Here is a 23,600-nt window from a genome sequence, read left to right as displayed (position 1 = left end):
ATCCACAGTTCACAAGAACAGCTATTCCTCTTAGACCATTTGTCAGAATTTAATTAAACTTATAATCAATGATCACATAATAGATCTACATCCAAAATATCCTCAAGGTCAAGGGCATTTTTCCATTTTCATAGCATGATGTCCATCCACAATAAAAGCAAATTCTTGTCCCTGATGTAGTGAACAATATTAAAAAGCATCACATCTTTGCTTTTTGCAAATGATCATAGTTTCTCTCAATATCTGCACAGGGAGGAAGACCCTGGAGCACTCATATCCAGTTTGACCTTCCCATATTTCTCATAAGTTGCAGACATGTTTCAGAGCATAGATAGAAAGTATCTGAATAGGATTACACAGATATACAGTGGTTAGCACTGTCACCTCACCACAAGAAGGCCCTGAGTTAATACATAGTAAATACATTTAGACATTGTTCTCTGGAGGGGCTGTGCTGATACCAGCTGCTTTCTGGCAGAGATTATCATGCCCCTTCCATGTTTTAAATGCACTTTAGAACAGAAAGCTGCAACACCACATACGAGCGGCCGGAGTGAGATATGGGGTTTTCACACTCCTGGGGCCTGTTCTTCGTACCTCGCTAAGTAAGTTAGCTGGATTAGATTGTTGATGATTTCGCGTGATCTTTGATCGTTCGGTTCCCCGAAGCTCATCCGGGACTTGCTGTCATAGCAACAGAGCCGTAAGCGTAAACCTGCTCGGGAGCAGGTTTACGCTTACGTGACATCCTTTTATTGATGTCACACAGATACATACAGGTCATTTCCTAAAAAAGGGAAATGAACTATTAACATTCTATTACATGTATGTGATTATTACAGATGTAATTCATATTTCAGAGTAGTAATTGTAAATTACTTCGTGTAATCAAGATGAGAGACCACGGCTATAAAAGCGAAGGTGGATTTGGGAAGCCTGTCGCAGCCATGTCCTGTCCGTATACGTGACCAACCCATTGCGGAAGGTGCAAGATTGATAAGGAGAGTCCTCAGAATTCAGCGTATATTGCGGGATAGACAGGATCCTTTAGCTCAGCGCGACAGTGTGCTCATAGAGAGATATCGATATTCCCGTGAGGGTATTATTTACTTAACCAACTTGTTGACAAGGGGGTGCAGGACCACCACCTGTCTTTTTTTCCTCTGCCCTTTTCTTGGTTGCTGTTATGAACAAACTAACAGAGTATTACAGGCCAGTATTACCTTGCCAAGAGACGCAAAGCAATCTAAGAGATAAATATTACCATTCTGTAGAATACTCCTGTATTCCACTTTTACTTGTTCCCATGTTCTTGTGGGTCCTGTTGTGGCTCTAATGTGAAAGGGGATATAATATAACATATTATAATATAATATAATGCCATATGATATTGGACAATATAGTGTCATATGATAGATCTACCCTACCGCCTACTGGTGTTGGCCAGAGGGGCCGATGGCGCGATATGGCAGCCTGGCTACAACCGTAGCTGCCTCCACCAGTGTGTGAATGTGGGAGTGAATGAATAGTGGTATCGTAAAGCGCTTTGGGTGCCTTGGAAAGCGCTATATAAATCCAATCCATTATTATTATTATTATTAAATTACCTACGAGTTTGATTTGTCAGCAACTTTCTGCCAGCCCTCTCTCCTTGCTTTTGCAGCCTTTGCAGTGTTCTCTTGCGTTTTAATTAAACTCTGAAACTCCTGAAATCCCTCACTCATGAGTTCTTGCTCTGCTGCCGGAAAATACCGAGCACGCCCCTTCGACATTTTCGCCGACCAATCAGCGGGTTGCCGATCAATGTTTCTACTATCGATGCGTAGCCCCTTTTACGACACCCAGTGATGTCACATTCCTGCGTCCAGCTGTACTAATCGTCAACAGCAGGTGTGTTCGGGGAACCGGATTAGCGAGCTCACGGTTAGCGCGATGGTTTGGTCTTGGATGTGTCATTTGATCTTGGATGTAGTAAGCGACGTACGAAGAACAGGCCCCTGTTCTCTGTTCGCCATCTGGGGTGGGGGGCCAGGAGGAGGAGTTGGCAGTCTGATCGGGGTCTGGAATGCTGGGCTTCCCTGCTGCTGCCCGACCGGGGGCAGTCTGCTTTAGGGCTGGGTATCATCACTGATTTCTAGAGTTGATTCGATTCAATTTGATCCACGATTCGATTCAATCCACGATTCGATTCGATACAATTTGAATTGGGGAAATTTTGCCCCAGACAGTCATAAATATTATAATCCTGATCATTTTTCAGTACATATCCATATTTTTATATCAATAAAAACAAAGCTGACACTTGTGAGACTTTATCAAAGGTGTAAGCATCACAGCAGATGCCTTTGTGTCAAAGTAACTGAACATAAAACACAGAAAAACATGAGGGAGATTTTCCTGGCCTAGCTTTTTATGGCAGATAACCACCTTAAAAATATTGCAGTAGAACAAAAACGTTCTGCAGTAGAACAAAAACTGAAGAAAACCGTGAATCATCATATAAACATTACCTGATGCTGCTGAAGTGAAGCAGACCCAAGTTACAGTGGTTTAATTAGAGACACAGCTAAGTGTTTTGCAATTTTGCATAATTATAAAAAGTTTAAATTTCTTCAGTATTGAACAGTAGAAAAGAGAGTTTCTTGTCGGAAGTCAGTGGCTGACAGCACTGTACATAACAGTAGACTGGTGGGTAATAAGCAAGGAATAATGCAGAAAACAGAGATTTTTAGATGGGAAACTGTTCTTGAAGTACACTGAGAGAGAGCAAGAGAGAGAGAGCTGTGCATGAAGTGTCTTTTTATCGTGGTGGAAGCAAAACAGCAAAAGTAAGAGGGAATTCATGACGAGGTTTATGTGAAGCGAAATGTGAAGCGAAGTGTGAAGAGTAGTTTGGACTTCTTTGGTGCTGGTCAAATTTGACTGGAGAGTGATGAAACCTGCAGCATCAGAATCTAAACAGTTGAAACAGTAAATGAGAGCAGGTAAACAGATTCCAAAAAAAGATGTAAACACAAATCACGGACCCGACACATCAGAATCTGCAAGCTGTCTGCTTTCAGCCCCGATGTCCATGTACGTGCCATCAGGTGAGAAAGCCAACATCTCACTGATTCTGATGCGTCTGGTCTGTGCTTTGTGTTTACATATTTTTGTGGAATCTGTTTACCTGCTCTCATTTACTGTTTCAACTGTTTGGTGGTTGTCGAAATTTTGTGAAGTTTTAACCTGAGATTCTGGCGTTTCGGGCAAAATAAATTAATATTTGAAAATTGATTCAGGATTTTAATGAATCAATATTACGCTATTCAAGCTAGAATTGATTTTTAATAAGAAAATCGATAATCAAAACCCACCCCTAGTCTGCTTGTCTCCACCTGGACCTGGGGGGTATAAAATATGTTTGGGGAGTGTGAGTGCGTATACAGTGTTCATTTCTGTTTTTCTCCATATTGGACGACTATTGACTGTTGACTATTTGTATATGTATGTATGAGGGTGGGAAGGCATGTTTGTGTCTGTGTTTGCCTGTTTATGTCTTTGTGTCAGGTCGGGTCTTAAACTCCACTTCTCTGGGAACATCTCAGGCCCCCTCAGGTGTGTCACCCCCCACCTGGCTGATGTCCCCACTTGTCGGGTGCGTTAGTGGTTCTCGGTGTCCAGGTCTGGGTGGTGGAGTGTGTACTGGCTCACTCCCGGCGGCTTCTTGGCGGTGCCTGGTGCCCGTGGCTCAGTCGGGCCCCTTCTGGGGGTGGGGGACCCTCGGATCTTGGGTCTCTGGCCCCGGGGGCTCTGCAGGCTCCACCATGTTTCAGGCTCCACTGAAACACGGTGGAGTCTGTCACCGCAGCCCCCTGTGGCTTCTGCACCGTACCTGCTGGGTGACCCACCTCAGCTCTTCTCTAGGGTGGTGGTGCGGCTGCCCCTCCAGTTTTCATCCTTGGGCTCTCGTGCCTCCAGATGTCTGGTTTCTGGATCTCCTCCATGTGTGCTTCACCCGTGTGCACGGATGTTCACAGACACACACTATTTTCCTTGGCTGCTGCCTCTAAGCATATCGAGCATTGTTCGTCTTGTGTGCCTCTCAGCATTCAATATTTATTATTCACTGTTATTTATAGGTTGTTGCTGTGGTTTCCCTACTGTGTTTTCTTATTTTTCTTGTTTTCTTTTTTCCAGCAGATTATGATTTTTAGTGTCTTTTCTCTCTGTCTCTCTTCCCCTCTGTTTTTCTTTCTCTCTCCTTTTCTTGAACTTCCATCTACGTCTTTTTCTTGCCTACCCCCTGGTCCTGTCTGTTCCAATTGTAATAACTTAAAAGTTTGAAAAAAAATATGTTTTTAAATAAATCAATAAATCAGTCAATTAATGATAAAGATCAATTAAGTGGACCAGTATGGCAAAGCCTTAATGATCTACTTGGGAAAATCAAATCTGTTGGGGATTTTTATTGGGCTTTAGACAATAATTCTGATTGCTACTGCCAGACGGGACAGGCAAAAAAGAAGAAAAGAAAAGAAATGTCGGTACAGATACTATATTGGAATAAGATTATTCATTATATTGTTTCTCCACTGAAGAACACTGAGAAATTTGACTTTGTGAACATCACACCAGTTTTATGTCATGGTAATTGTTCTAGCCAAATAAAAACTATTTTATGCTACATGTACACTCATTCATGCTTTACTATAACGCACCACTTACTGTCAGGTTGAATGTTTGTTGTGAGCAGATATAGCAATTGCGATTAAGGCTAGTGTTGCTTGTGTTGATCATATCTAACACAGTCTTCCTTTGAATCTTAGTCAGGAAGTATTTGCAAAGCATTTCAAGAGTATCAGTATGCATTCAAATATCTGATGCAATCAGAGGTAATTATGCCATTTTACTAATCAATATTTTTTGTTAGGCCAAGCATCTTCAAAATCCCAACTCCCCCATCAGTTAAAAAACAAATCAAATTAAATTTCACACTGTTAGCCTTTGCAGTAATTTCCATAGCTTAGTACTGCAAAATCAACAGTAAAAAACTCTAAAGGATGTTAGCAGTTTAGTACTGTAATTTGCATGTAATTGTGGGAAAATTCCATGAGATTACATTATTTTTATGGTAACTCACCGTACTCATGGAAACAGCTGTAAAATACAGCAAATGTAACAATTGGTGATGTTACTGAGATTATACTATTACACCATCCGGATTTCTGTTGTTTTCTACTGTAGATCTAAGAGTAATTACTTAAATCCTCATTCAGAGTGTATTACTATAAAATGTGATTCACTGTGAAAGTAGTATAACATATAAACTACAATATACAGCATAATTTTTTAACTTAAGGAGTAAGTTGCAGCCACACTAAAATTAAATTCCTTGAGCTGAATGGAACCTCATATATTAATAAATGTATTTGTTTATTCAAACAATGTGAAACATTATTAATACTGTAAGGTTAGTATTGTGATAGAGTCGAGTATATTTTAATTATACTTTTGTAGACATTATGACATTATGCTAGTACAATTATGGTGAACAGAAAGTACATCTAAAAGTTAATTTCAAGAATACTGTTATGTACTAAAACGGGGGCCAATATAGTCCCAAGAAGCATTATTAGTATACGTACTAGTTAAGGTATACTTGGGAAATATAATTGAAGTATACTTATTTTTTGTATGGCCAGCAACAAAAACTAATGGCTACATTTAGAGTAATGTTTAAAAATGACTTCATTTAGCAGGGTGTTCCTTTTTTTCTCTTCTTATTCTTTCTTATACTGGACCTTCATTTGTTTTGTATAAGGTGGTACTTTTTAAGACACCTCTGCCTAACTACAGTGAACTAACCTAATAATATGCTCTGGTCGTCATTTTACACAAGTTAAGGTGTCACATCCATGAAACCTACACCACTAACCAGCATCAGTCCTACAACTTCACTCTCAAAATTAATAAATCCTGGGACAAGCAGAAACTGTATTTTTAGCAGTGCATTTTGTTGCAGGCCAGACTGCTATTAAATGCACTCTCCTAAAGAAATAATTCCTTTGTAGCACCACTTCGTCTTGGTTCAGAAGAGATGTCCTGGATATACGTGATAATGTAACACATTATCACAGTTTAGCGCGTTGGGTTGTGTTTTTAAAGCGATTGTTACGTTTATTGTTACGTTTTTAAAGCTTTTTAATGCGACAGGTGCGATAGCCGACACCACACCTTCACCTGACGTACAACGTGACGTATGACGCACACGTCAGGTATTCACTTTCTAAACAACAATGGGGATAGAAAATATTGCTCGAGGTGGTTAATGCGCCTTTCGCTGGTTGCCAACCACCATTAAATAACAACAAGAAGAAAATATTGATCTGCTTTTCTTAGTTTTGCACGTTTAAGCCGCAATTCAGACTCAAACAAAGCTGCAAGGCAGGAGAACAACATGACCATCAACTATTCTGTGCCACAGATCCAGTTCGCTGCAGCACAGAGTGATGATGAGACCGTTAACATGTGCAACTTAGAAGTAGTCAGAGGCATAGCTGGACTGGCCATCGGGCATACCGGGCATCTGCCCGGTGGGCCACTGGCGATTTTTTGTTTTTATGGGCCGATGGATTTTCTTTTTTTTTAGGAAGGGTATATATAATGAAAGGTGTCGGATTGGCCAATTGGTCATGATCGACTCTGGGCTGGACCAATTACAGCCGAAGAGGCCGGATGCACCCTCCCCCTTGTTTATCAATCACGTGATTTTCGTGCATTGCATGCCGGGAACTCGTGGCAAAACAATCCAAGTACCGCATCAAATGCAAGCATTTGCAGCACCGCAAAACGTTCTTTCCTCGGTTCCAATACCTTCTTGTTTTTTCTTTGCCGCACAAAAAAGGAATGTACAAAACAAAAGTAGAACAATGCCGGTCCGTACAGACTTGACGAAAAGACAAAGAAAAGATACGAGGAAAAAATCAAAGGAGTGAAAGGGTCAGACCGTTACGAGCACACAGAGTGGACAAAAGACGTTAGCGTGCTGCCCAACTTTCACCATGCTCAGATTTATAATTATACGGTTCTTGGAGTGAGTGCATACACTCATGAAGTTTTTAGTAACTTCAGGTCACTGCAACAAGCCCAGGAATAGTTTAGCTACAGATGGGTACAGGACCTTGAAATGCACTGTGTAGAACGAAAGACCATCGTACGAACAAAGGTAAGTTTACCAGTCTCACAAATCTTCTTCATAAATACACATTCATTAACCATTTATTAATATAACCTTTGAGCTCAACGGTAATTAATTAGTAGTGGAAATAATTTCTGGTAGCATTACAGAAATGTAGCAGTGACAATAATATTGTATGCTGTAATCGTACTGGACAATTAGTGATACAAAACAACTGTTTTATCCTGTGAATAAAAGTATATGTTTTTGTCAATGTACCATGGTAATAACAGAAGCGAAATGCAATATTGTGTCAGGACAATTCACTATTTATGCACAATAAATAAAGGAGCATAGCGCGACAATTTCTGTTCAGCGCCAGACTTGCTTGTAACCTATATCACCAATTATGTTAAGAAAAATGATGTATTAACTACTACAAAACTCTGACCTTTGTGGGAATGGTTGGAGCAGACTAACATGTGAGCTGGAGTGTTCTGAGACGTTATATTTGGTATATCCAGACCATCCGTCGGCTCTTACTTCGGAAACATGGCTTAAACCCATTAAAGTGTCGAGCTCAAATATCTTTTCATTTTTGTGCACTGTTCTCTTGTCGGCACACATTTTCTGTTTATTGAAGCCTTTTGTGAATAATTTTGATCATGTAAAAACTGGGAATTGGTCCCTATTGACAATACTCTTATTTTTTGCATTGTATATGTCATTTAGGAACTTTTTGCAACTATGTGTATTTCTAAATTTTGTGGCTTCAGTGCACGCAAATTTATATTGTTCAGTTTGCATGTTAAAAGCCTACCAAGCACCCCAAGGCTGATTATGCTTGGTAAGAAGTCATTTATGAAATAGAGTTGATTAGACCATATTAAAATTTCTGTTTGGCACAGGAGCTTTTCGTGGACGCAGGTATCCAGTCTCTGTTTTGTTAGCTCAAATTTCTGTAATTTCTTTTATAAACCAAGGTTGTTGGACATGTGTCTCAGTGAATCCAGCAAAGTAACAATATCAAATTTCACATTACATATTACTGATCAACATAGTAGTCTAGCTACACCAACAGCAGAAATACTGAAGTCAATACTGTAAAGTTTAACAGCAGCACAAACTATGAACTCCAAAATAACCATACAGTTGATTCATCTCCAGTAATTTAATTGGGCTGACTGTTTGTTAGGTGTGTTTAATGTGCAGAATAATTCCCAATTATGTCCAATTACAATATGTTAAAATGGACTTATGTACATAAGGCCATTAATAAATAACTGTACATAGCTATTTGCTTTATGACTATCTAGACAGTGTGAAGAAGTGAAGTATTGAAATTATTTTATGTTGCATAATGACAACATGTTGCCCCTATATATTTAAGGACAAAGTTCAATGACCGCCACCTGCTGGATGGTGAGTGCAGAGGGGCGTGTAATTGTTGAGCTGGACAAAGAGAACATCTTTGCTGATGCAATGTCAGTCTTCTTTGGTATTGAACCTGGAATACCAGGAGTCAGCGTGTGCAAGGTTTTTTGTAAGGATAAACCCTGAAGAGGGAACAAAATGTACCTCCAAGGTTGGGACAAGCAGAAGGACTGGGACCACTGTGAAGCATGTCACATCAGTCACAACTTTCCTCCAGCGGCTTACTGAATTTGAGTGGAGAACTTCAAATTAGGTAACTGTTTTTGCCATTTTTAGTGCATTTCTTGTATAATTTAAATGACCAATGTGTTGTTACCCATGTCTCCAAAGATGATCCATGGCCCATGCTTTCTGGACATTTACACAAGACGAGCAACAATGAAGACAAGCTCTCTTGCCATCTTGCAAGACGCTGTCTCTGTCCAATAGGTTTTTTGAGTGCAACAGTTTTGATTTTTTTTTCCTTCTTTTACCCGTTTGTTAAAAATTATTTCAGCTACTTACACTTTAATTGTCACATGTATTGTCTCACCCTACAAATCAATGAACTCAGTCCACAAAGCAAGATCAGGGTTCAGTGCAGGTCAGTCAAGTTCCTTCACACCACACATGCTCATCCATGTCATTGTGGACCCTGTTTTGTGCATTGATTTGGTGGTGTGAGCCAGTATTTTGGACAAAGTGTATATAAAGGCAGAAGTGTGGGGCTTGATATTATATTCATTACAATTCAGTTTATTTGTATGGTGCCAACAAAATGAATGCCAAGCCACTTCACATTGTAGGTTTAAGACCCTACAAAATATAACTAAGAAATCCCAACACTTGAGCATATGTTGTCTGCCATGATATGGATATGACATAATATCATTATTGTTTGTACAACCATCTGAGAAAATAATGGATTACATGGTTTAGTAAAAACAAGTGCTTCCTCAATGAAAATATGTTTTCAGTTCTTTTCAGTTTTTGATTTTGGAAATGTGTATTTCAGCAGGGAAGAATCAGAATTGAAATAAAGTGGTGTAAAGCACATGAATTATATTTTGTGTGTGCGTGTCTATCTATCAATCAATCAATCCATCCATCCATCCATCCATCCATCCAATTTTTTTGGAACCCTCCAGTCTCTTACAGTATGTTACTGTTAACTGAAATTACGGTAAATTACGACCTGTTAAACAGTAAATGACCGCCTGTTGGGACACGGTATCCTCTAGCAGAGATGAATATTTTTGGTACTGATGATGTGTGATAACGGTAAGTTACTGGTTAATATATTGCAGTTTATTACCTTGCAGCGGGCTTACAGTGACATTCCGTGAATAAACGGTAGTATACCAATTTCTTAATCACAGTATGATGTTACTTTGTTGACGTAATTTACGACATAACGACATAACGGGATCTCACTGGCGTCACTGTCGCCAGTAAGATACCGTAAAAAAGGCTACGGTGCGTTACCATAATTTGTCCAAGAGTATTATACCACACCAGCAAAAAACGGTATCATCCTGCAGAACGGTAAGCTACCGTAACACGGCGTCACAGTATGACGCTGGCAACAGTGACGCTAGTATGTTACTGTAAAGTGGCGATGAAAAGTCTAACAGTGCAGGAAGAAATATCTTATTTTGGGACAGATAAGTGCCACAATTCTGTTACCATTATGTCAACAATAAAGACACACTCAGCAGTAAATCTCCTTGAGTAAGTCACAATATCAAATAACCGCTGTGAAAAATACTGCAACTACCCTGACTCATTGGAGACAAGTGCACTCTTTGGTCATGATACAAGAACTTGTAAAAACACAAGCATTTAAACAGAAAAGCAGATGTTATTTCCAGGTTATAGTTAATATTATCTGTAGCCAATCAACACCCACATTTTATCCAAACCACAAGAACCAGAGAGGCTTAACACTTCTCTACCCACTCAGTCAGTCAGACAGAACTCAGTGGATATGTTTAGTTTTTACTGAGGGAGAAGGAGAGGGTAACACTCTAAGTGACAAATAAAGAAAAATATATCCTACAAACATCAGTGGGTATGATTTAAATTCCTCAGCTTTTCTGGCAGCTTTCTTGAGTAGGTCTTGCATTTTATTTATATATTTTCTTGATAAAGCTGCTTGGTTTGCGTCTTGCCAAACTAAAGCAGCGTCTGTGTTTCAGGGGATTTCCAATTAACACCCCACACCCCCATCTCGTATCCATTTCTCATTACGGGAATGATGTAAATATATGTGCTCATCCTTTTTGATTTGTTGACATGGTAGCATGCCAGTTGACAGCATGCCCAGTCAAAGGGCTTAGTACTGCAAATTTTAATAGCAGCTGAGCCTAGTATTAGGTACAACTGTCATTGATATTCAGGTGCATAGAACTATGTCTCCATGTCTACACACTGTAAACTGGGGCGCTTTTTTGTAAGTAATATTTAATTGAGGATGGAGGTGGTTGGTGTGTGTGTGTGTGTGTGTGTGTGTGTGTGTGTGTGTGTGTGTGCGGGGGGGCTACAAATGCTCCCATTTCTTGAATAAAACTCAACACATTTCCTCATTGAGGAAGCAGAAGCATATATTACAGTATTGCTGGGGGTGGATGGTGTGCAGGCAAGCCCCCCCCCCCCCCCCCCCCCACACACACACACACACACACACACACCCTCCATCCCACCTCCTTATCTCAGGCCGACAGTTGTCGGGAATCACGAGCAGAGGCCTGAGTTAGTGCGGCAGGCAGGCCTGGGGATATGGATCAAAGAGACAGAGCTGGAGAACCAAAGAAGCTCTGATCCCCCAACACTGAAACGCACTCTATTCTATCCTTACTCACCCACTCTCCCTCTCTCTCCATCTCTCTCTCTCTCTCTCTCTCTCTCTCTCTCTCTCTCTCTATCTTTCACCCTGACATCAAATGGCAAGCCAGAGAGCTTCACCATTCCAAAGCAGGCTAAATCTTCCTCTCACAACAAATTGGAGAGAAAATGTGAGAGGAGAAATGTGTTGTCATGGTGTGCTGAGGTGTTGGGGTCACTATAGGAAAATAATCATTTCATCTTTCAAGCCATGTCACTGAATTTTCTGACCTGATAAAAAGGTATTCGTGAAGCATTTCTGGCTGCCTGACTGAAAAGAAGAAGAAAAAATCCTCACCATTTAGAATGCTGTAAAACAAAATTTAATTTGTCCAAAAAATAGAGTGCTGCTTAAAAAAGGTTTCTTTTTCAGAGAGGTTTGAAACAGCTCTGTTTGTAAAGCTGTGAAATTGTCCCTATTTACATGCAGTGCCATCACAGGGATAGTATTTCACACTGTCATTTTGTCTGTCTGTCAGTAACTGTTGGAACTGGGATGTACTCAGTCTCAACATGAAAGTCCACCTCTAATTCTTTCCCATTCAATTTAAGAGGAGGTGGTGCAGAAATGGCTTGTGTGAATTACATTGCAAATGCAATATAGCTGTTTCAAATTGAATTACTGGCTGTCAGACATACAGCATATCGTCTTCCTGCCATTTTGAAGTGAGATCTTAAGAAATTCTCCCTGCATTGTTATCTCATGTAAATGCTTGGGAACATGATGAAAGGGTCAATGCCAGTAAAGCCATAATGGAAACCCTTCAGCCGGGACTCAGAATAGACCAAGAGGACAATAAACAGAATCCAGCAGCCTTTACTGCAGGCAAATTTCATGTCAGGAATGAATACTGTTTCAGTCAAATGAATTTACTAGAATGGATTTGAATTTAAAATTTGATAAGATGTACTCCACAGTGGACTGATATGTCATGGCTTTGTTTTACCATAAAACAGGCAATAGTATAAATATACTTGAAAGGATGATACACTTGTTTTAAACTGATTTTAAACGAAAGATTTAATTTTGTTAATGAAATCTTCAGGCTGCTTAAGATTATCCAGTATTTCTGTCAGGGTCCTGGGACTGGGCGACCCAGGATCCCTGAGCAGTTATGTATTATATTATTATTATTATTATTATTATTATTATATGTATTTTGGTATGGCTGCTGCTCTCCTCCATGATTGTAGATGTGAGTGTGTGTGTTTATGTCTGCGGGGATGCTTGGAGGATGGAGCTCAGCCACCTGCAGGCCTGAGGGGTGTGGCCCTGCGGAAGGACTGGCCACACCCAAAGCCACACACCTGCCGCTGATCAGGGCTCGTCGGGGGAGCTACTTAGGAGAGTCTTGGAGCTCCCACCGACGCGGGATCATTGCATGAGACTCCACGTTAGTCACCCTGTCTAAGCTAAGTCTGAAAGTGTATGCCTGCCGATCTGAGTGTCCTGACAGCTGCCGTTATTGTTTCCCGCAGGAAGAGCGTGGAGGGCACGAAGAGCAGCGAGCACCGGGGGGTGCTGACACGGGAGCAGAGAGCACACGGACTATTCACGGGAGACACGACACGGGAGTCTGGGAAAATACGGGGAGTTATTGTTACGTTGTTTTTCACCTTGTAAATAAACACTGCCTATACATAGAGCACCGCGCCTGGGTCCTCCTTCCCCACTCCTTCCACGGTGTGCCATGCCATACCGTGACAGAATGATCCCGCCACGTATGGACCCAGCGGTCTCTGAGGAGAGGCTCAGGAGGGAGGTTATGGACAGGGTTTACAGACTCTGTGAGTTATGGTGGGAGAAGCCCGCGGAAGGTTTGCGTCGCGCCGTGGAGAGGCGGCTGCAGGAGACGCTTTTTAAATTTCCCTGGCTGGTTGACGACCTTAATCCTGTCGTCTTGGACTTCTTACTTTCCACCCTCCACCTCCACTCTCCTCCTCAGGCTGCTCACCGGCCCGGACAGCTGGTGGATTCACTGCCTGAGACGGCGGCCCCGACGCCGACACGGAAACGACGTTCGCGCCGCCAGCGTTCCTCACCGCAGCCACATCCACGGACATCTCAAGAGCCGGCTGTGGTGAGTAGTACGGACAATTTTCCATTTCCCTCACCATCTGTGTTTGTGTCTGCAGTGGACGAGCTAACGACGCAGGTAACGTCACCTTGGTCTGAGGTCGCTACACCACCCGCTGCTTCACCATCTGCAGCTGTACCTCCGCCACCGTTTCGTCTGCCTGCAGCCACCATCCTGATTTCTTTTTCACTGCCAGCTGCGGAGACACGACACGGGAGTCTGGGAAAATACGGGGAGTTATTGTTACGTTGTTTTTCACCTTGTAAATAAACACTGCCTATACATAGAGCACCGCGCCTGGGTCCTCCTTCCCCACTCCTTCCACGGTGTGCCATGCCATACCGTGACAATTTCTTAAACTGCAAACAGCAATGGGGGCATACCTGCTAATCAGTCTTTGTTATTAAAGAATCTCTCTAGAACTTATTTTCACCTCGGTGACACTACATATTGCTCATCTCAACAGTCAGTTACAAACCATTAGTACTGTGAGCCCACCCCATCCAGACAAATAGTCAAAGTATCAATGCTTTTCCCCCCACCTGGACTTGCCTCACTGTTGGCCAGGTTTTGGTTAAACAGGGAGGAGCATGCTTTTTATCCTTTCTAAGGTTCTACCATAAGGAGAAAGGGGACTCTCATCATTGTCACTCTCTACTTTAACAGGGCAGTTCCACATTTTCATCTCAAAACACTGCTGCTCAAATTCACTATATTGCCAAAAGTATTCACTTGTCTGCCTTCAAACACATTTAAACTTCAGTGATATCCCATTCTTAATCCATAGGGTTTAGTATGATGTCAGCCTATCAGCTTCAACTCTTCTGAGAAGGCTTTGCACAAGGTTTAGAAGTGTGTTCATGGGAATTTTTGACCATTCTTTGAGAAGTGCATTTGTGTGGTCAGACACTGAAGGCCTGGATTGCTTTTCTGTCAGGTTGATGTCAGGAGTCTGTGTAGGCCAGTCAAGTTATTGGACATCAAACTCACTCAACCATGTCTTTACAGACATTGCTTTGTGCACTGGTGCTCAAAAATATTGGAAGAGGAATGGGCTATCCCCAGGTGGAATTATCTTACTAATACTGTTGCTTGCTCTTTGTTACAGACCATACAAGAAGTTTTGGGCGTCAGTTTTGATGACTAAAATTCTATTGTTTTATTAGTTCATTACTTTATTATATTTATATTTATGTAGCTTGCCATCACCAGTGTGTGAATGTGTGTGTGAATGGGTGGATGACTGGTTGTGTAAAGCGCTTTGGGGTCCTTAGGGACTAGAAAAGCGCTATACAAATACAGGCCATTTACCATTTTACCATATTTATTGTTTTATTAGTGCATTAATCAGTTGATATGTGTGTCTGTGTATTGTATCCTATACAGTTTATCAATGTAGCTTACTAATCAAGCAAAGTAGTAACCTGATAACTTATAACTCTACCTGCTTGTCCATTTAATCTAACTTCTGGCTAAAAAGGAACAATATGCCAAAAACACAGCTGTTTCAAAATGTTAAGTCTGTGGTTTTGTTCCAGTAGCCAACTTCTCATCAGTATTTATACCGATTTTTATCTATGTACAGTAGTCCCTCGTTTATCGCGGGAGTTATGTTCAAAAAATAACCCGGGATAGGTGAAATCCATGAAGTAGCCGACTTTATTTTTTACAATTATTATAGATGTTTTATGGCTGTAAAACCTCTCACTACACACTTTATACACTTTCCTCAGACAGGCATGATCATTTTCACACGTTTCTCTCTTGTTCAAACAATCTCAAAGTTTAAACCTTCGTAGAAAAATAAGTCCAGTATTATAGAAATCAAAGATCAAATCCTGTTTTCAGGTCCAGAAAATGGGAATAGAGCAGCTGCCAGAGAATTCAACATTAATGTATCAATGGTACGGAAGTAGAGGAAGCAAGAAGAATGAGTCGAATAAAGTTTGACTTATCTAATTGTTTTGTTTTGCTTAATGCGCCTTATAATCTGAAAAATATGGTAACTTCCACCTTCCTTTAGCATGTCCAGAAGTCCAACTTTTTGTGTGATGGTTAGCATCTTACTCTGCCTTTTGGGTTCTACCGCAGGAGCCTTTGACGTTTCGTCAACTTTGTTGTGTTTGTTGAACTTACAAACATACAGTACAGCACTTCAGAGTCACACTGCTAGCGATCGAAGATTTATGTAAATTTGACAAGCTGAACGCATTCTGTACTGTACAGGAGACACGGCAAGAGATGATTGACAGCCAATCAGAACACAGAACACAATGCGCTGTATTAAAAAAAAAAACATGGAAAATTGCACACAAAACACGAAACAGCGAGGTGAAGCGTTATAGTGAGGAACCACTGTACACACTCTCCACAAACTTCCTTTAGTCTCCTTTCTTATCCCTATCTCTCCACAACAACCTTTGGTCACCAAATCATAATGTTCCTTCTCCTGTCAATAAAAATAGGAGAAGTGGACTTCTGATGATGTCATGGATGGATAGATAGCCAAACTTCTCAGCTCTCGATAGTCTGCAATAAAATCCCCTGAAATCTAACAAGAATAGTGCTAGAAATTGTTCCAGTGGTATATAACTTTAGGGTGATTGATATGGGATGAACAAAAGAGGTTATTCCAAGAGTGAGGTGCAAGACGAGCAAGAGGACATGCATGACATGTGAAGACATGAGGCTGGAAAAGATGTCGTCAGTGAACCTCCGCAGTCTGCTAGAGACTCACTCGATTGAAAATATAAGTAAGGAACTAAAAGAGCTTTAAAAAAGACATCAAGAAACCCTCCAGTCTTTTGGTGAGAACCTGAGAAATGACATGAGGAAAGACCTGGATCATTTCAAAAATGAAATCCAAACATGCGACTGGAGAAATGGGAGGAGTGGGGAATAGAGGCCGACACAGCTCTCATTAAAAGTTTGGAAGGACAAGAAAGCCTGCAGGAAAAATTACCAGAACTAGAGTCAAGATTGAGGATGAATAATATTTGTATATTCAGTGTTCAGAGGAAAAGAAGGCGACTCAGCTATCAAGTTTGTGCATGAATTACTCAGGCGTGAGGTGGATCTTTTGGATGAGCTGAACCGCACAACTCATTAACTGGGACATCTGTGGATAAAGCCCCACCAAGACCCATCATTGTGAATTTCCTTTAATTCATCACTAAAGAGAGAATTTTGAGGGAGGCATGGAAAAAAAAAAAGATCCACGTTAAAATTAGGAGCAGATTCTCAGAATCATTGGAGCCGTGGTAGAGGCAGTGTGGGGACCTGTGTGCCAATCACACCCATATCTTTTGAACAACAAAAAAAAGGCCATTTTGGATAAAATTCAAATTTAACTGTATAAATTACTTAGATATAAAATACCTAAGTGCGAAGATCTTTCTTTTTTGTCATTTTAGCAAGGCTTTTGTTAATTGCTTGTAAAAAGTCAATAAGCAGAAGATGCTACAAAGCTGAATCACCAAATTTAGATCACTTCAACAGGGATATCAAATGGTATTTATATTTTGGAAAAGATGACTTTTCAGCTCAGATTAAGGGGAGAGAAGTTTCATAAAAAATGGCAAAAAATGACTTCCTACCTTCAAGGGACTCAGGATGCTGAGGATAAAAATTACTTATGATGTGTACTGTACAGATCATCATATGGACTTGTGAGCCCAGGCTCACACAGTGCTACTCTGCAAGCCATTTAGACCATTTAGATCAGAAAAAAATCTTAAATAAATAAACAAACCTGCCACTCCATATGAACAGCAATATTAAACGGTTTTCGTAAAGCCATCCTAGGTGGGCTAGAACCAATCCCAGCTGTCCGGCAGGAGGCAGAGTACACCCTATACAGTACACCAGCCATTGAGGTGACAATGCTAACCACACCACTGCGCTGTAAAACTGTTAATTAACTGATTAATTTTGGATTCCATCTATAACAATGTTTTCTTTAATAAACTTTTTTTTCAATATAGTCATATATTGTGAAAGACTGAAGTTGGTTATTAAGAACAAGAAAAAAAAACGTAATTTAAGGTATGTGTTAGCACATGTAGTCTAGAATTTGCATCGGGATATGGATGGGCTACCATTCGGAAATATTCAAAATACTATACATATTATGTTTTGCATCAGATTATTGTCTTAAAATTAAATCTTGCTTTTGTTTTGGTTCAGTGAGTGAGTGGGTGCCTATATGACCTGTTGGTATGATGTTCTTTTTATGAAATCCTGTATTAGTTTTATGCCAGATATAGCTGGTCTCAAGCCTTCTAAAAGTCTTTGTCTTGTTAGTCCATAGATTCATTAAGATGGGGGTTTTTCTTTGTTTGTTTGTTTTGCTTTTGTCATGTGAGATGAGTTCTTGTATTCTTTTTGGTATCTTTTTTGGTCAACGGTGTGGTTTTTTTGCCCATTCTCCCATGGATACTATAGATATCATTTTTGCCCAGTATCTTTCTTATTGTTGAATCACAAACAGTGATCTTAACTGAGACAAAATAAGGCCTGCAGTTCTTTATATGTTGTTAAGTGTTCTTTTGTGACCTCCTAAAAGAGTCTTTGGCTGTGTTGGAGTACGCATTTTGAGACCTATTACGTCACAGTGACATGACGACAGCTGTCCCAACCCGAAGTGTACTCCAAATGTGTACTCCAATGCGCCATCGATTTCCCCAAATTTGAAGTGTGGTCCGGTGTACACTTCGTGGTCCCATATGTTCCACAATTCATAGCGCGGCGGTGGGTATAAAAATATACGCCATTCAATAGTTGACCATAATCTTACAGAGATGTGATGTTTTTATACATAATTAAAGTCAGTCATATATCCACAAACACAACAAGCTGAAAGTCAGTGATGCTGCTCGGTTTGCAGTCCTGAATATCACGGCACAAGCAGGATTCACTGCACTGTTAATGTTAGCTATGTTATATTGCTGCCTCTGTTTGGTGGTGTCAAGCCAAACGGACTGTGTGTTTGAACGAGCTGACGGTTCACTCGTTAAGCTGAAAGAAAGATGCTTTAATCACAGGAGTCACACATGTGTCCACTGTACCATCTGGGAACTCTTCTTGTTTAGCAGTCGTAATAACACAAACACTAAATACTCCTTCTCTTGTGCTGTGCCCTGATGATCCAGCAGGACAAACTCAGCAGTGTATGAGGAAGAGCAGGAGGAAGAGCCAGCAGGAGCTGACAGATGGAGAGAATAGACAGACTGTTCCCTGTTTGTGTAGGACTGCTAGAAAAGTTTAAAATAACTAATTGTCTGTCCTGAATCAGTCTTATTAGGTAATGTTCAAATAATTTTATCATTCCAGTGTTTTCAGTGTGGGAGAAAGTACTCAGGGCCTTCAAGTTAAACACTATGAAAGGCAGAAACAAGTTTAATATTCAGAAACCTAAAGTATGTATCAGCAGCAGAATGGACCTAAAAATAAATGTTTGTTTCAGTTCTATGAAGCTTTGAGTATTTTGGATTAGTAGTACTGCTGTGTTTGTTGTATCATATTGCTGTAATTTTGCTTTATATATAGATGCTTCATATATTCTGAGGTAAGTTGATCTATAGTGTTACATCATATTCTATAGGGATGTTATGTGTTTGTATACTTTCTGCCCAGTTTGACCCATTTAGCAGAAGTCAGACTGTTTAAGGCTCTGATATCTATTCTGTATGAACTAAAGCAGTTATGACATGGTATGATTTTCTCACCCAATAAAGGAATATTTAATATATGAGTCTACTCTTCATTCTATCAGCAACAGTTATCACAGCTCGTACATTTTCTTTTTACGCATATATGTAAGCATTGAGCCAAATTTAGTAATGCCAACATATTAAAAGAACAATATTTGTCTCTTATATATATTACATCTATATATACACTGTCAAAGATACTTGTTTTTGAGTGAAGATTCAAGGTGATTGGAAATTTAAATAAATGCAACTTGAATCTTTACTGAAGCTCAGTATTTGACACAGAGTTCATGCTCACTGCTCTAATATATCATAATAATCTGAGAATGAATATAATATTGTCCATATTATATTTACATTAAAGTGAGATGATTTTAGTCTCATGAACAACATTAGCTAATTGTTATTTACTAGCTAATCTTGAAATGACTGTTCAGTACAGAAATGAAGCCCAACAATTATGTTTTTACAGTCCCGTGGTCTCAGCCTCAGATACGCAACTAATCAAAGTGATGTCATAAAAATGAATGAACAACAAAACATTTTTTCTCCTTCATTTCTGTCAAACAATGCTGTATGAAACGTTTCTCGCGGTTAGTATCATGGTTGCTAGGGAACCTGAGCAGGCTAGACCGTCCCATTTCACAAGCCTCTCACTTCCGCACTTCTCGTACTTCCTAGTACGCGCCGTACCTAGTACACAAACTGCGCGTACTCCGAAGCATACGGTCGCTGGATTGGGACACAGCCACTATTGTAGTCTTAGAGTCATTTTGGTCTCAATGTAATTGACTGGTGTCCCAAGTGCATTAATGCATTTCAGTCCAACATTGACAAGTTTAATCGATGTATCATTTGTTTGGCCGTAGTCCTGAACTCTCTGAGGCAGACGGAGCTCGCGGCCAGCCTCAAGAAGTGTGCAGTTGGATGGAAGGTGGTACAGTATCTGTGGTACCATTTTGGGAGGAGGGCAGGTGCACCCCAGAACAGACAAAGCAGCAGGGATCACATCCTGCTCAGACCCCAAGAACAAAAAAAAGGTGACTAGTTTCTTGGGACTGGCTGGTATTACCGTCAGTTCATGTAGAACTCGGCAGGGATGACCAGCCCCATGACAGACCTCACCTGAAAGGGTGCCCCAGATCCAGTGTTCGTGCAGGTAAGTAGGGGTCTATTTTTGGAACCCATATTCCACATTCCTGACTTTTCTCTCACTTTCATCCTGCAGACCGATGCCTTGAACAGGGGTCTGGGGTGTATTTTGTCCAAGCAGTTGGGGTTGATTGCCTGCCTGCATATCAGGTCCTTTTGTATCACATCACTCAGTTGACTTTGTCAATGAGAAATATTTAAAAATAAGATTTTATTTGGAACATCTACACTAACTTGTTGTACTGTGGATCATGACAAGAAATGCTAAGCTTAAAACTTACCATAGAGCCATCTGGTTTGTAGTGTCACTACAATCAGGCTCCACACCATAATTAAAATGTTTATTTTCCACAATGGAAATTAATATTTACCTATGGTCATGTTGCGGGAAGCTGCCTAACTTACTCTAGCCATAGCAACAATATACTTGAATGTCTTGTAAAAATATATAACACAAAAAGACTACTGTGACTAAAACACTGTTGGTGAAAACCCACATGCATTATTTCCAGCTCATAATCATGACAGTGCTGTATGAAGTATCACTGCTCCAAGTTGATCAAGTAAAAGATAGACAAAGACTTTAATTTCCTGGTTAAAAGTATCAAAGGCATTAAATGTCAAAATCCATTTTGGTCTATGGCTTGTTTTTTTATTTCCTATTTATATTGAATTAACAACTACTTATCCCCTTCTTTTCTTGCATTTTCAAATGAATATGAATAGAATAAATTATATACACTGAATAGAGTCCTTTCATGTTATATATTTTTATTCATGACTGAGTAAATGCTTATCCTCGTGCATAAAGCGATAAAGCAGGACTTGCCTGTGGAGATAGCCCATTGCTGACAGGGTTGACATGGTTACTAGGAGTACTAGAGTTCATGAAGGTATCAGTGTAGCTGGAGAAGCTGTGCCGGTTGGTTGCCAGACCATAGGCAGTGCTGCCGTCAGGACTTGATAAACCACTCTGGTGCATGGTGGAAGGAGGTAAGGGTTGGGGACGGTGAACAGTAGCCCCACCATCTGAAAAGTAAAACACTTCACACATTGGTTCCTTCCTTTATGTAAATAAGACACTAGCTAGGCTAGGCTACCTGTTCTACCAGTTTGTATACCAGATGAGAAAAAACACATTCCCGAACATATATATATATTTAACACCAACATATAAACAACGCAAGTTTGACAACTTAAGTACACCACCATGATGCCCCACAGTATGTTGAACAGAGACCTGCATAGTGTGGATGTGATACCAAATAGGCTTAATTGGAGGCTTCTGTATCTACTTTAGGATGTCTTTACAACTAAACACAACAGGGAAAACTGGGTTAAACCTGACTGACATTTTGATAGTTACAATTACAAATATTTCCAACAGCAGGTTGTATCACACCTCTCTCTCTGTCTGGGAATTTTTCAGCTTTTTCCAAAATCTACCAAAACAAAATTCATAAACCTTGGAGCAGTGGCAGAGGACGGGCAAAGGAACAACCTGGCATGGAGATTTTGTTTTGTTAAAACTGCAAAATATGCATTGACGTTGGTAGACAATACAGTTTCTTAATGCTTTTCAATACAGTACTAATTCTGTGAGTGCTTTGATGACACGCTAACATTAATTGGGAATGCATACTCTCTGCAATCAGTTTTTTATTCTGTGAAACCACCTAATAAGTCATTCTTATAATTGAAACAATACTTTTATTCTGAGGCAATATGCTTTAATGTACTAGATAGAGGACAACACTGCAGTTTCTTCTGCTAGAGATAAGACATTATTGGCATATCAGGACCTCTTCCAGAGAAAAACTTAAATTGATCATTAAATTGTTCCATGCATCCAGTCAAAAAACACACACACACACACACACACACACACACACACACAAAAAAAAGACCCAGCAATATAGGTGTAAAAGTGCCTATCATGAATCATTATTTGTTGGTAAGAACATGGCCAAAATAGCATAGTATCCACGAACTCCTTAGGAAAACCTATAGGTCACATTTGTAATCTGTCAGTGAAAGGATTATCTGTTCTACCTTGAGTGTTGGTCGGGTAGTTGGATTCTGGCAGCTGATATGTAGGAAGTGTTGGCATCCCTGCAGGAGGAAATCCACCTGGCAGAAGGTGATTGAATGCTGCAAGTTGATTGGCTCCTGCTTGTTTTCGCCACCTGGCCCTTCGATTGCTAAACCACACCTTGAAAGAGAAATATATATAAATAAGCTGGAAGGAAAACACCAAAAATGATAAATGGCCTGTATTTGTATAGCGCTTTACTAGTCCCTAAGGACCCCAAAGCGCTTTACACATCCAGTCACACACCCATTCACACACTGGTGATGGCAAGCTACATTGTAAACACAGCCACCCTGGGGCGCACTGACAGAGGTGAGGCTGCCGGACACTGGCGCCACCGGGCCCTCTGACTACCACCAGTAGGCAACGGGTCAAGTGTCTTGCCCAAGGACACAACGATCAAGACTGTCCAAGCCGGGGCTCGAACCGACAACCTTCCGATTACAAGGCGAACTCCCAACTCTTGAGTCAGCTGAATAGCTGAATTTAAAATCAGCAAGAATTTGCACATTTACATTGATTCTATTCTGATGCCATGCTCTAGGTCTCACAGATTCTCCGCTGAAAGAGAATTTTACCTTTTCTCACCACAAAGTACATACAGATAGTCCTTTTGTGAAATTTCACACAGAGGGCAAGATCCACATTCAAAAGCCTATATTTCATTGTCCCGAATATCTGAAATGATTCAGGACATATAACTTACTCTAAGCATTAATATATTGGGACATGCCATCATTTCAAAGGTAAAACTTCAGCAAATTAATGTTTGTAGTGTGTGTTTCTGTGAGTAAATAATTTTTTTTTTCATTATCCACTGTTTCTTCTTGACATTTAGTCCTGCATGTTTGTTTTCATTTCAATTAAACTATACCACTCACATGATTTAACACAGGCATACTTAACACCTACACATCTCTAGGGTCACAGCAGAAATCTTTGCATTGCTTGCAGCTTTCTACCTGCCCACTTTTTCCAGGAATCTTCTTTTTTCATTTAGTGCAAACGAAAATGTGACTTTTATGTAGAGAAGCTGATTTGGACTTCTATATCTGCAGAGCAGACTTAAATTATTACAGCAGGCGTTGTTGCCTTGAGGTACTTGCGCAAAA

At 40.3% G+C, this 23,600-nt stretch overlaps 2 protein-coding genes across 5 annotated transcripts in view; one reads left to right on the top strand and one right to left on the bottom strand.

Moving 5' to 3' along the window:
- The window catches only part of LOC147306239 (paired box protein Pax-7-like), a 104,543-nt gene that overhangs the window by 31,469 nt on the left and 49,474 nt on the right, over window positions 1-23,600 (bottom strand). For all 4 annotated transcript variants that reach the window (XM_086276358.1, XM_086276360.1, XM_086276357.1 and 1 more), the window contains exons 6-7: window positions 22,449-22,608; window positions 21,226-21,425 (exon numbers count right to left, since the gene is read on the bottom strand). In XM_086276358.1, coding sequence (XP_086132484.1) covers window positions 21,226-21,425; window positions 22,449-22,608 — 360 coding nt within the window. The remainder of the gene's footprint in view (window positions 1-21,225; window positions 21,426-22,448; window positions 22,609-23,600) is intronic.
- Window positions 13,080-13,803, top strand: LOC147306241 (uncharacterized). The gene has a single exon (XM_086277883.1). The coding sequence runs from the start codon at window positions 13,147-13,149 to the stop codon at window positions 13,801-13,803; it is 657 nt and encodes a 218-aa protein (XP_086134009.1). The 5' UTR covers window positions 13,080-13,146.

This window comes from Aulonocara sp. 'chitande type north' Nkhata Bay, linkage group LG20, assembly GCF_057382095.1.
Source record: "Aulonocara sp. 'chitande type north' Nkhata Bay isolate Kocher_YH1m ecotype deep benthic linkage group LG20, A_spYH_male_GT1.1, whole genome shotgun sequence".
NCBI classification, from domain to species: domain Eukaryota; kingdom Metazoa; phylum Chordata; class Actinopteri; order Cichliformes; family Cichlidae; genus Aulonocara; species Aulonocara sp. 'chitande type north' Nkhata Bay.
The sequence above is the reverse complement of the archived record's forward strand: the minus strand, read 5'-3'. Positions and strand labels throughout refer to the sequence as shown.

Excerpts from the sequence above, each read along its gene's own strand:
- LOC147306241 (XM_086277883.1), top strand. The coding sequence starts at position 13,147 with ATGCCATACCGTGACAGAATGATCCCGCCACGTATGGACCCAGCGGTC.